Here is a 14,262-nt window from a genome sequence, read left to right as displayed (position 1 = left end):
AACCCTGTATATTAGGACAGTAGGTACAATTACCGGCTAACAGCAACCCTGTATATTAGGACAGTAGGTACAATTACCGGCTAACAGCAACCCTGTATTATAGGACAGTAGGTAAAATTACCGGCTAACAGCAACCCTGTATATTAGGACAGTAGGTACAATTACCGGCTAACAGCAACCCTGTATATTAGGACAAGACACACCCAGTACAAATTAAGTGTTGAACTAAAACTTGATTGGTTTTAGCAAATCTTATTTTTACATGTGGCACATGGGTATGTGGAGGATGCATGGCTGTGATTGGTAGTCCACTTGTTATGACACAGTATTTCATACTTTTCTTTCAGATGCTTCCACTGAGCTGCTGGTGTCCAGTTCTAAGCTGGAACAAGTGGAGGCTGAGGTATGAGGATTCTTACCATAATAGAGGCCTGGTTTCCAAGACACAACATTTTAAAGCCTTAATCCTGGACTAAAAAGTTATTTTATTTAAGATTCTCCATTTGAGTTATGCTTTGAAATCCAGCACTAGATTTAATAGTGTCTGTGTGACAGCATTCCTTAAAAGTATAGATTTGTAACAGATTCCCTGTGTGTTCATTGTTCATCGGAGTCTGATAGTTGTTTATGTCCTCTCTCCTGTTTCTCTGTGTTGCAGTATGAGGGTTTTTAAGGGTAAAAAAAAAATTTTTTTTTTAGCAAAATAGTGTTTTTTTTAATTGAAGTTTGCAGTTGTAAAAAAAAACAAAGAATTGGTCTGAAGGTAATTTGTGATGTCATCAGCCTCCCCCCTCGCTTGGGGAACAAAAGAGAACCCCCCCCCCCCCCCCACTTGTACCACGTCATGTTATACCCGGACCACCTATTTATTAGTTAATTAAATCAATATTGAAATGAGGTGAAAAGGAGACTGGAGGAGGACTTGAGTTCTTTTCGTCTTGTTTCAGTACGAGCGTTTAAGGAGGATCCATGCCGAGCTGGAGGAGAAGCTGGAGGCCTCGGAGATCCAGATTAAACGGCAGTCTGCTGAATACAGGACCCTGATGCAACAGAAAGATGTAACGTCTGATACATAGATATTATACACTCAATGAAATTGAAAATGTCATCATCTTGGAAAAAGGAGTAGATAACTACAGTTTTCTGAGGGAGTATTTCACAGTGTGCTGGTATCTATCTGTCTTTCAGGACATTACTTTTTTTTGTACCTTAAACCTGCAAGTTACTGGATGTGTCTGCGCTACTTCTAAACTGTGTCGTTATGTCACCTGTCCAGGTGGAGATCAGTCACCTGAAAGCCCGTCAGAGTGGACTACAGGAAGAGGTCCAGAAACTACAACAATCTGCTCAATCAGCTACCTCCGACTCTGCTGTACTTCCTGTCACCACCGCCTCCGCCACCACTACCTCTTCCTCTTACATGTCCCGCCCCCTGGGGGCCGCCCTCCACCAGGGTTTCCATGGCAGCGACGAGATGGACTTCGGTGACGTCATTTGGTCCCAGCAGGAGATTAACCGCCTGTCTACGGAGGTGATGAGGCTGGAGGCCGAGGTTTCCCACTGGAGACGCGTGTCTCAGGTAGGTTTACGTCGACTGTAACACATTTGATCTATTACCGTTTACTGAAAGAATTCTAAAGGTTCATGTTAAATTCCAATTTAAAAATCCTTGGTATGAAATTCAGAGGTTTCTTCTCTAGTAATACATACACGTAAAAACCCACATTTTTAAATTGAGGGATGGAATCATATCTTAATTCTGATATTTCTATTTTTTTCAGGCATCCGTAGCCCCAGGGGCAGGAAACGGTGACCAGGGAGAGGTCCTGAAGCTTCAGAGGATCATCAAGGTGGGCGTTTGCATGTGCTTTCTCCTTGGGAGTCTAGGCCGGGTTACTGTAAATCAGGGCTCTCCAAACCTGTTCCTGGAGAACCACCCTCCTGTAGGGTTTAACTCCAACCTTGTTCCTGGAGAGATAAAACCTACAGGAGGGTATCTCTCCAGGAACAGGGTTTGAATGAATCAATTTACAATGATTGTTGAAAACCCTGCTTGGTCTCTCTTCCTCTTTGATTCTATTCTACTGATTCTATTCTACTGGAACATTCTATATGATTCTATTCTACTGGAACATTCTATGTGATTCTATTCTACTGGAACATTCTATGTGATTCTATTCTACTGGAACATTCTATATGATTCTATTCTACTGGAACATTCTATATGATTCTATTCTACTGGAACATTCTATGTGATTCTATTCTACTGGAACATTCTATATGATTCTATTCTACTGGAACATTCTATGTGATTCTATTCTACTGGAACATTCTATATGATTCTATTCTACTGGAACATTCTATATGATTCTATTCTACTGGAACATTCTATGTGATTCTATTCTACTGGAACATTCTATATGATTCTATTCTACTGGAACATTCTATATGATTCTATTCTACTGGAACAGGAGCTGCGTGAGGAGATGGGTCGTGAGGTAGATGAACACCAGCATGAGTTAGCAGCGCTGCAGGACGCTCAGAGACAGAAGATGGCCGACGTCATCCGGCGCCACCGGGACGAGCTGGCAGAGTACGAGGAGAGGATAGAGGAGCTGGAGGAACAGAAACAGACTGGAGGTGAGGAGGAGCTGGAGGAACAGAAACGGACTAGAGGGGGAGGAAGAGCTGGAGGAACAGAAACAGACTGGAGGAGGAGAGGATAGAGGAACAGAAACAGACTGAGGGAGGATAGAGGAACAGGAACAGACGGGGGAGGTGGAGAGGATAGAGGAACAGGAACAGACTGGAGGGGGAGGAGGAGAGGATAGAGGAACAGACTGGAGGAGGAGAGGATAGAGGAACAGAAACAGACGGGGGAGGTGGAGAGGATAGAGGAACAGACTGGAGGGGAGGAGGATAGGATAGAGGAACAGGAACAGACTGGAGGTGGAGAGGATAGAGGAACAGGAACAGACTGGAGGAGGAGGAGGAGAGGATAGAGGAACAGACTGGAGGGAGGAGGATAGGATAGAGGAACAGGAACAGACTGGAGGTGGAGAGGATAGAGGAACAGGAACAGACTGGAGGAGGAGGAGGAGAGGATAGAGGAACAGACTGGAGGGAGGAGGAGAGGATAGAGGAACAGAAACAGACTGGAGGAGGATAGAGGAACAGAAACAGACTGGGGAGGAGGAGGAAGCATGGGCTTTAGCTTACTCTGTGTTTGCATTTCAAAAACATGCAAAGTGTATTTCTGTTAGTTTAAGGCCCAACGCAGCTGTTTTTATATCAGTAGCAAGTCATTTCCGGGTAACAATGAAGTAGCTTAATGCAATGGGGAGAGGAAAACTGAAAACGAGTTGTTATTGGCAGGGAGGTTTGGAACTCTTCTTATTGGGCTATTAACCAATTGACCGCATGGCAGTGTTGTGTTCAAGACCACCTAAAGCCAGTCCGAGTTAAGACCACAACAATGCGAGTCCAATACTCGACCGTGATTGTAATTTTGTCAGATCGTCACCATAATAATTGCTCGAAATGTCCGTTATTTTTGTGTTAAAAGATGTACTTTTGTATACTTTTTAGCCCGTTGTTCTGAAAGTAGCACCCACGAGCAAAAAGTGGTCCCCGGAAATTGCGTTCTACGTCATATTTGTCCATATATGTGCACCACTTTGTTTCTCTCTCTCTCTCTCTCTGCCGTGTGTGCATCTTTCTAGCTGTGACTCAAATTACGAGGGGCTGGTACTCATTGGCTGAATCTTGAATTGCTAGACTGCTGGCCCACATGGGGGGGGTAAATGTAGGAAAAATGGTGCTGCACAGGTTCCAGAAAAGTTGCTTCGGGATTTCGTAGCTAATTGAGGTAAAACAGTAATTCTGCTCATATATTATGCATGTATGAACTACACATTGACACATCCAGACAAAAGCGGGGGGATAACAAATACTTACTAGTCGCCAAAGTGCCGTAGCCAGCGCCGTAGCCAGCGCCAGTGCCGTAGCCAGCGCCAGTGCCGTAGCCAGTGCCGTAGCCAGCCGTAGCCAGCGCCAGTGCCGTAGCCAGCGCCAGTGCCGTAGCCAGTGCCGTAGCCAGCGCCGTAGCCAGCGCCAGTGCCGTAGCCAGCGCCGTAGCCAGCGCCAGCGCCGTAGCCAGCGCCGTAGCCAGCGCCCCGTAGCCAGCGCCAGTGCCGTAGCCAGCGCCCCGTAGCCAGCGCCAGTAGCCAGTAGCCAGCGCCGTAGCCAGCGCCGTAGCCAGCGCCGTAGCCAGCGCCAGCGCCGTAGCCAGCGTACCGTAGCCAGCGCCGTAGCCAGCGTACCGTAGCCAGCGCCGTAGCCAGCGTACCGTAGCCAGCGTACCGTAGCCAGCGTACCGTAGCCAGCGCCGTAGCCAGCGCCCCGTAGCCAGCGCCAGTGCCGTAGCCAGCGCCCCGTAGCCAGCGCCGTAGCCAGCGCCAGCGCCGTAGCCAGCGCCGTAGCCAGCGCCAGCGCCGTAGCCAGCGCCGTAGCCAGCGCCAGCGCCGTAGCCAGCGTACCGTAGCCAGCGCCGTAGCCAGCGCCAGCGCCGTAGCCAGCGTACCGTAGCCAGCGTACCGTAGCCAGCGCCGTAGCCAGCGCCTTAGCCAGCGTACCGTAGCCAGCGTACCGTAGCCAGCGTACCGTAGCCAGCGTACCGTAGCCAGCGTACCGTAGCCAGCGTACCGTAGCCAGCGTCCCGTAGCCAGCGTCCCGTAGCCAGCGTCCCGTAGCCAGCGTACCGTAGCCAGCGTACCGTAGCCAGCGTACCGTAGCCAGCGTACCGTAGCCAGCGTCCCGTAGCCAGCGTCCCGTAGCCAGTATTAATGAATGCAGTTAAAAATCTTTTAATATTTCAGAAGAACATATGGATTCATCAGCCGTTCAGAATGGTAAAACATAATGCACGCTGAGGGAAAATAGTCACTCTACAAACTATCACTAAATAATAGATTCAACTAATAGATATGTTAGAACTCACGGTCTCTCCTTAGCGAGCCAGCAACTCACAAACATTTACGTTTTAGTCATTTAGCAGATGCTCTTATCCAGAGCAGCTTAGTTATTAGGCCATTCATCTCCACAAAGTTTGAGGTTACAACAGATACAACAGACGTAAAAGATAGTAATGTTATGAGTAAAGTAGGAAGCCCAGGTTTCAATAGGTGATATGATATACAGTGCATTCGAAAAAGTACTCAGACCCCTTGACTTTTTTTTAAACATTTTGTTACTTTACAGCCTTATTCTAAAATGGAAAAAATTGTTTTTTCCCTCATCAATCTACAAACAATAACCCATAAGGACGTCACAATAACCCATAATGACGTCACAATAACCCATAATGACGTCACAATAACCCATAAGAACGTCACAATAACCCATAAGGACGTCACAATAACCCATAAGGACGTCACAATAACCCATAAGGACGTCATAATAACCCATAAGGACAACGCAAAAACTGGATTTTAGACATTTTTACATTTATATGTAATTAAAAAAAATGAAATAATCCATTTGCATAAGTATTCTGACCCTTTACTCAGTACTTTGTTGAAGCACCTTTGGCAGCGATTACAGCCTCAAGTCTTCTTGGATATGACGCTACAAGCTTGGCACACCTGTATTTGGGGAGTTTCTCCCATTCTTCTCAGCAGATCCTCTCAAGCTCTGTCAGGTTGGATGGGGAGCGTCGCTGCACAGCTATTTTCAGGTCTCTCCAGAGATGTTCGATCTGGTTCAAGCCCGGTCTCTGGCTGGGCCACTCAAGGACATTGAGACTTGTTCCGAAGCCACTCCTGAGTTTTCTTGTCTGTATGCTTAGGGTAGTTGTCCTGTTGGAAGGTGAACCTTCACCCCAATCTGAGGTCCTAAGGGCTCTGGAGCAGGTTTTCTTTAAGGATATCGTTGTACTTTGCTCTGTTAATCTTTCCCTCGATCCTGTCTAGTGTCCCAGTCCCTGCCGCTGAAAAACATCCCCGCAGCATGATCCTGCCACCATCATACGTGATGCTTGGCATTCAGGACAAAGAGTTCAATTTTTGTTTCATCAGGCCAGAGAATCTTGTTTCTCATGGTCTGAGTCCTTTAGGTGCCTTTTGGCAAACTCCAAGCAGGCAGTCATGTGGCTTTTACTGAGAAGTGGCTTCCGTCTGGCCACTCCACCCCCCTGACCAAGGCCCTTCTTCCCCAATTTCTCAGTTTGGCTGGGCAGCCAGCTCTAGGAAGAGTTTGTAGTTGCAAACTTCTTCCATTTAAGAATGATGGCGGCTACTGTGTTCTTGGTGGCCTTCTATGCTGCAGAAATGTTTTGGTACCCGTCCCCAGATATGTGCCTTGACACAATCTTGTCTCTGAGCTCTACGGACAATTCCTTTTACAATTACAATTAAACCTCATGGCTTGGTTTTTTCTCTGACATGTACTGTCAACTGTGGGACCTTATATAGACAGGTGTGTGCCTTTTCCAAATCATGTCCAATCAATTGAATTTACCACAGCTGGACTCCAATCAAGTTGTAGAAACATCTCAAGGATGATCAATGGAAACAGGATGCACCTGAGCTCAATTTCGAATCTCATAGAAAATGATCTGAATACTTTTATGTAAATATGTCTAAAATCCTGTTTTTACTTTGTCATTTTGGGGGTATTGTGTGTAGATTGCTGAGGGGGAAAAAATATATTTGATCCATTTTAGAATAAGGCTGTAACGTAACAGAATGTGGACAAAGGAAGTGTCTCAATACTCTCCGAATGCACTGTACCTGTGACTGATTTTTCCACCCTGACCTAAGACTCTCACACATTTCCCTTACATGTTACCCTCTGTATCCAAACCCTTCAAAGGTACTAGTCCAGCCACAGCCAGCGGCCTTCACGAGTCCTCCGTGCTCTCAGACCTCCAGAACACCATCCAGTCCCTACAGGAGGCAGCGGAGGAGCGGCTGAAGGAGGAGCAGGAGGAGCGGCTGAAGGAGCTGACAGCTAATCTGGAGGAGGCAGGGAGGAGACAGGCCACGCTGCAGCAGGAGAAAGAGGAGGCGCAGGCAGAGAACGCCGAGCTGCTGCAGAACTACACTCGGTTGCAGACGTCCGTCACAGAGCTCCAGTCACGTGTCCAGGAGCAGGAAGGGAAAGCCCGGAATAAGGCCCAGCTAGACCAGGAGATACAGGGGCTGAGGAATGCTCTCGCAGGTACAGTCTCAGTATTAGTATTATTTTTTATTTTTTATTGAACATTTATTTTAATAGGTAAGACCTAGGTCTCTTTTACAAATGTATAATACAATATAAATATACACAAAGTATGAAATTCACATTTTCCGTTGAGGTTACTGATTGAATTGAAATGGAATTGATTCTATCCCTTGAGTGTGTTTTTAGTTATTTGTCAAAAGCTCAGGTTAACTCCAACCTTTTTTTTTGGGTCATCTTTTCAAGGTGCAGAGAAGGAGATCTCAAGGCTGAAGAGTCTTCAGGTATCTATCCTGATCACGTAATGTATTTACAATGGTGTTGAAATATGTCGTTTATTCTGTGATCGTTCCTGCTTTTTAAATGATTGTGTTGATTGTTTGGAACAGAGTGAAACAAAGATGGAGGTGGAACACGCCGACATCCTAGAACTCAACACTGTCATCGGGACGTTGAGGAAGGAGAACGAATTGGTGGAACAAGACAAGGTGGGTGTGTTTACTCTCAAATGGAAACTTCACTTGGGAATTTACTTTTTTTTTTAAATACAAGTTAACACAACTTAAGGTTCTATATGAGTTGATTTCTGTTTGCTGATGGCCATCATTTGTAAAATACAAACTTGTTCTTAACTTCTCTAGGGTAGGGGTCAGCATTCGGAATTTTGGATGAAATGCATGCCCAAATTAAACTGCCTGCTTCTCAGGCCCAGAAGATATGATATGCACTCTAAAGTTTCCAAAACTGTTAAAATAGTGTCTGTGAGTATAACAGAACTGATTTGGCAGGTGAAAACCTGAGAAAAATCCATTCAGGAAGGAGTTTTTCTTTTGGTTTTGTAGTTTTCTATTCAATGCCATTACAGTATCCATTGACTTAGTACTCAAATTGCAGTTTCTATGCCTTCCACTAGATGTCAACAGGCTTTAGAAATGGTTTCAGGCTTGTATTCTGAAAAATGAAGAAGTAAGAGCAGTTTGAATGAGTGGACCCTAAAGTGTCACAGAGCTTTTTCATGCGCACGACCGAGAGAGTGCGTTTCTTGTTTACCTTTTAAATTGACGACGTTATTGACCGGTTGAAATATTATTGATTATTTAGGCTAAAAACAACCTGAGGTTTGAATATATACATCGTTTGACATGTTTCTATGAACTTTACGGATACAATTAGGATTTTTTTTGTCTGCCTGTTTTGACTGCGGATTACTGAAGAAAACGCGCGAACAAAACAGAGGTTTTTGGATATAAAGAGACTTTATCGAACAAAAAGGAACATTTATTGAGTAAATGAATGTCTGCTGAGTGCAACTATATGAAGATCATCAAAGGTAAGGGATTAATTTTATCTCTATTTCTGACATGTGTAACTCTTCTACTTGGCTGGCTACTGTTTGTAATGATTTGTCTAGTGGGCTATGTTCTCAAATAATCGTTAGATATGCTTTCGCCGTAAAGCATTTTTAAAATCTGACACCGTGGTTAGATTCACAAGAAGTTAATCTTTAAACCTATGTAAAATATGTTTTGTTTTCTGAATTTTTATAATGAGTATTTCTCTATTTGAATTTGGCGCCCTGCAGTTTCACTGGCTGTTGAAGAGGTGGGACGCTACCGTCTCACGTGCCCAAGAGAGGTTAACTGACTTGCCTAGTTACATAAAGGTTAAAAACATATATATTTATATGTGTGTGTATATATATATGTATGTACATGTGTATATGTTTTAGCTGTCCCGGCACCTCTGTTAGAAGGTGTAATATAAACTGTGTGGCCAGTTTATTAGGTACACCACCACGTTCATGAAAATGGTTCATTCCTACAGACAGTGGTTTGCTGTATAAAGCAGGCAGACAGGCATCGAGGCATTCAGTTACTGTCCGATTGAACGTTAGAATGGGCAAAACCAGGAATGATCGTCGGTGCCAGTCGTGCCGGTTCCAGTATCTCAGAAACGGACAGCCTCCTGGGCTCGTCACACACAAGTGTGTAGGGTTTTCCCGAGAATGGTGCGACAAACAAAAAACATCTAGTCAGCGGCAGTCCTGTGCGGTGAAAACAGCTCGTTGACGAGAGAGGTCCAAGGAGAAGTGCAAGAATTGTGCAAGTTGACAGGCGGGCCACAAACAGGCGAGTAACGGTGCAGTACAACAGTGGTGTGCGGAACGGCATCTCAGAACACACAACTGGTCGATTCTCGTCACTGATTGGCTATTGCAGCAGAGACGACCACACCGGGTTCCACTCCTATCAGCTACAAACAAGAAGAAGCCTGGTCCAGTGGGCACGTGATCACCAACACTGGACAACTGAAGAATGGAAAAACATATCCTGGTCTGATGAATCCCGGTTCCTGTTGCGTCATGCTGATGGCGTAGTCGGTATTTGGCGTAAGCAGCATGAGTCCATGGCCCCATCCTGCCTGGTGTCAACGGTACAGGCTGGTGGCGGTGGTGGAATGGTGTGGGGAATGTTTTCCTGGCACATGGTAGGTCCCTTGATACCAATTGAGCATAGTTTCCATACCCCAAATAATTCAGGCTGTTCTGGAGGCAAAGGCGGGTACAGTACTAGATAATAAACAAGTGGATATGTTCAACTGTACCGACTCCTCTGTTAGGTTTCGTATGTCGGTTATATACACAGGGTACCAGTACTGAGTAATGATAACTAGGTTATATACATTGGTACCAGTACTGAGTAATGATAACTAGGCTATATACACGGGGTACCAGTAATGAGTAATGATAACTAGGTTATATACACGGGGTACCCGTACTGAGTAATGATAACTAGGTTATATACACAGGGTACCAGTACTGAGTAATGATAACTAGGTTGTATACACAGGGTACCAGTACTGAGTAATGATAACTAGGCTATATACACAGGGTACCAGTACTGAGTCAATGAGTAATGATAACTAGGCTATATACACAGGGTACCAGTAATGAGTAATGATAACTAGGTTATATACACGGGGTACCAGTACTGAGTCAATGAGTAATGATAACTAGGTTATATACACAGGGTACCAGTACTGAGTAATGATAACTAGGTTATATACACAGGGTACCAGTACTGAGTCAATGAGTAATGATAACTAGGTTATATACACAGGGTACCAGTACTGAGTAATGATAACTAGGTTGTATACACAGGGTACCAGTACTGAGTAATGATAACTAGGCTATATACACAGGGTACCAGTACTGAGTCAATGAGTAATGATAACTAGGCTATATACACAGGGTACCAGTAATGAGTAATGATAACTAGGTTATATACACGGGGTACCAGTACTGAGTCAATGAGTAATGATAACTAGGTTATATACACAGGGTACCAGTACTGAGTAATGATAACTAGGTTATATACACAGGGTACCAGTACTGAGTCAATGAGTAATGATAACTAGGTTATATATACGGGGTACCAGTACTGAGTCAACGAGCAGGAGTATGATGTAATTGAGGTAGATATGTACATATAAACGATGAATAAAGTGAAATAATCAGTTGCCTCAGAGAGGGTTATGGCCCTGAGAAGGGTTTTCTACAATGGCGTTTGCTGTTTCGATGAGAGCTATTTTCAGTTAGATTATTTCATTACAGCACTTTGAGATATCAGCTGATGTAACAAGTGCTATAAAAATAAAATTGATTTGATTACTGTTGACATTTTTTTTTATTTTTTTTTATGTCTTTCTTTTTTTCCTCCTCAGCGGAATCTACAGGAGAGACTTGCCAGGGCCGAGGAGAGAGTGGAGTCAGACAGCCTTGATGGAGGGGAGTCCTCCCCAGCCGCCACAGAGCAGGTATCAGGGCTGAGGGCAGAGCTAGAGAAGAGTGAGCAGTCGTTGAGAGAGATCCAGGAGGAACGAGATACCCTCCTCAACGAGCTGGAAGAACTGGACAGACAGAACCAACAGGCTACACAGGTCTGGGTTGAATTTGTACAGACTACACTAGTTGTTGTTTTTTTGAACAGGGAAATGGTAATTTAATTTTGAGTTTATTTAAAGAGAAGGTTACGTGATCAGGTTATGGTTTGTCACTCACATTTATGTAACGCTATCAAACAAGTCTACAAAGTTTATAGTAGTCAGACACGCAGCAAAGTAACACTACCTAGACAAGGTTATTGACATGCTGTTTATTGTTTTGTGTTTTGTCTCCACGTTACAGCATGTGATCTCAGTGAAGGAGCAGCTCTCTGTTCAGCTGAAGGAATCTGAAGCTGTTGTGGCTAGGCTCCAATCAGAGCTCAGTACCACCACCGACCAGACGGTGGCACTGCAGCAAGAGCTAAAGTCCCAACAGGACAAACTGACCCACAGTGCCTTCACTCTCAACGACTTACACATGGGCAAGCAGCAGCTGGAGGGCACCATTAAAGAGCTGAGAGACAAACTTGGACGGGCAACAGAGATGGGCAAGGAGGCACGCAGGGAGACACAGGAGTTCCAGAGAACCATACTGGAGAGGGAGGAGCAGCTGTCTGCTGCCCGGGCAGAGCTGTGTGAGGCTGGGGAGAGAGGGAGAGAATCCAGTGGGTCCAGAGAGCAGCTGGAGGAGCTCAGGAGAGAGCTGGCTGAGATGAGGAGCTCCCAGGAGAAGGTGATGTCAGAAGACTACGAGATGAAGATGGAGAAGCAGAGGCTGAAGACAGAGGCTGAGCATGCCCAGGAGAGGATAGAGGAGCTGGCCAGGCAGGTCAGGGAGGTCCAGGCCGCTCTCAACAGGACCGTCCTGGAGAAGGACACCCGCATCGAGGCTCTGAAGCTGGAGAAGAGCCAGCTGGAAGGGGAACTGGGCCAGGCAGAGAGAGGCCTACAGGAGCAGGCCAGGCAGTACCAGCAGACCATCGAGGAGCTGACCGCTGCCCGCTCCATGGACGCCTCGGCACTGCAGGTGCCAGGACACTTAATATCTTCATTTATCATTTGGGGCGACAGGTAGCCTAGTGGTTAGAGCGTTGGGACAGTAACCGAAAGGTTGCTGAATCGAATCCCCGAACTGACAAGGTAAAAATCTGTCGTTCTGCCCCTGAACAAGGAAGTGTTCCCCGGTAGGCCGTCATTGTAAATAAGAATTTGTTCTTAACTGACTTGCGATGTTAAATAACTTTTTATTTTTTTATTATAATTTTTAAAATCATTAGGATACTGTTAGACCAGCCAGGACACTTAATATCTTAATGTATCTGTCTTCATTTCATATTTATCTAGAAAGTAGTTTTTTATCTTTCTCACTTTGTTTATTATTATTTTCATTTCATTTGTTAGGCATTGACTTTGAACCAAATGTTTTGTTTTAAAAGTGCTATATAAATAAAGTATGATTTGATTGCATGCAGACGGAGCATGAGAGGACCGTGAGGCTGAACCAGGAGAAAGATAAGGAGATCTTCCAGCTTAAAAGAGACGTGGAGCAGATGGCCTCCGACCACAGAGACACCAACGAGATGCTGTCCATCACCGTGGACGGACAGAAACAGCTGACCCACCTCCTCCAGGTCAGCTGACATACCATAGAGTTAGATAGAGCACTCATCTTTTGTGTTATAACGGAAACAGCTGACCCACCTCCTCCAGGTCAGCTGACATACCATAGAGTTAGTTAGAGCACTCATCTTTTGTGTTATAACGGAAACAGCTGACCCACCTCCTCCAGGTCAGCTGACATACCATAGAGTTAGTTAGAGCACTCATCTTTTGTGTTATAACGGAAACAGCTGACCCACCTCCTCCATGTCAGCTGACATACCATAGAGTTAGTTAGAGCACTCATCTTTTGTGTTATAACGGAAACAGCTGACCCACCTCCTCCAGGTCAGCTGACATACCATAGAGTTAGTTAGAGCACTCATCTTTTGTGTTATAACGGAAACAGCTGACCCACCTCCTCCAGGTCAGCTGACATACCATAGAGTTAGATAGAGCACTCATCTTTTGTGTTATAACAGGTATTTATCCACGAGTCCTTTGACCTTTCTGACATTTAAAGGGTCAATCTGCAGTTAAAACAACTACGAAGCGGCCACCTTTTTGGGGTATTAAGGATAGATATGGCTGCAGAAATGAAATGACTCTCATAAATCATAGACGGATGTCACGTTCGTCGTAATCCTCCTCGTCTGAGGAGGAGTAAGGATCGGACCAAAGCGCAGCGTGGTTTAATGAATACATACTTGATTTATTTAACGAAGACAAAAAACACTAAACAAACTTACAAAACAACAAAACGAACGTGACGCTATATAACGAAAGTGCAGACACAAGCAACCAACGTATAGACATAGACAATAACCCACAACCCACAATACAAAATACTGATTGGTTCCCAATCAGAGACAACGCAAAACGCCTGTCTCTGATTGAGAACCATATCAGGCCAAACACAGAAATAGACAAACCAGACAAACAACATAGAATGCCCACACAGATCACACCCTGACCAACCAAAACATAAAACATACAAAGCAAACTCTGGTCAGGGCGTGACAACGGAGCTATGGATGCAAGGACTGACTACAAGATCAAAATGATAAATGTTACCATGTGTTGGAGCTATAGCGTGTTTGTTTACAATTACGTTGTTTACAAACAATGGAGTGCAACGTTTGTGTTCTGATGGTATTAGACAGCTGAACGAAGCTCATGAGACATTTATAAGTTATATATATTTTTTTTATAATCAATGCCTATATATCATAAATTTATAAGTCCCAAAAAATGTATGTAGGAATTGCAGATTGCGCCTTTAAAAATACAAATAAATTATGATTCTAAATGTGAATCTCCAGGAGAAGGACTCCTTCACGGAGAGCCTGAGAGCCAACATGGCCGCCACCCAGAGGGAGCTGGAGGCCGTGGTCCAGGCAGCCACCCAGGAGGCTGAGACCCTGAGAGGAGCTCTGGAGGAGAAGGACAAGCAGCTGGGAGGCATGAAGGAAGACAAGAGCCACCTGAAGGTACGTCTACAATACGTGCTTCTACACCTGCCTTGCTTTGCTGTTTGGGGTTTTAGGCTGGGTTTCTGTA

General features: G+C 44.8%; 1 protein-coding gene across 1 annotated transcript in view; it reads left to right on the top strand.

Moving 5' to 3' along the window:
- The window catches only part of trip11 (thyroid hormone receptor interactor 11), a 70,341-nt gene that overhangs the window by 4,063 nt on the left and 52,016 nt on the right, over window positions 1-14,262 (top strand). Inside the window, exons 2-13 of the mRNA XM_071382817.1 lie at window positions 348-403; window positions 948-1,058; window positions 1,277-1,579; window positions 1,782-1,850; window positions 2,472-2,640; window positions 6,871-7,218; window positions 7,465-7,502; window positions 7,608-7,706; window positions 10,942-11,157; window positions 11,405-12,130; window positions 12,576-12,734; window positions 14,025-14,192. Coding sequence (XP_071238918.1) covers window positions 348-403; window positions 948-1,058; window positions 1,277-1,579; window positions 1,782-1,850; window positions 2,472-2,640; window positions 6,871-7,218; window positions 7,465-7,502; window positions 7,608-7,706; window positions 10,942-11,157; window positions 11,405-12,130; window positions 12,576-12,734; window positions 14,025-14,192 — 2,462 coding nt within the window. The remainder of the gene's footprint in view (window positions 1-347; window positions 404-947; window positions 1,059-1,276; window positions 1,580-1,781; window positions 1,851-2,471; window positions 2,641-6,870; window positions 7,219-7,464; window positions 7,503-7,607; window positions 7,707-10,941; window positions 11,158-11,404; window positions 12,131-12,575; window positions 12,735-14,024; window positions 14,193-14,262) is intronic.

The sequence above is a fragment of the Salvelinus alpinus genome, chromosome 34 (genome assembly GCF_045679555.1).
Source record: "Salvelinus alpinus chromosome 34, SLU_Salpinus.1, whole genome shotgun sequence".
Lineage (NCBI taxonomy): Eukaryota > Metazoa > Chordata > Actinopteri > Salmoniformes > Salmonidae > Salvelinus > Salvelinus alpinus.
The sequence above is the reverse complement of the archived record's forward strand: the minus strand, read 5'-3'. Positions and strand labels throughout refer to the sequence as shown.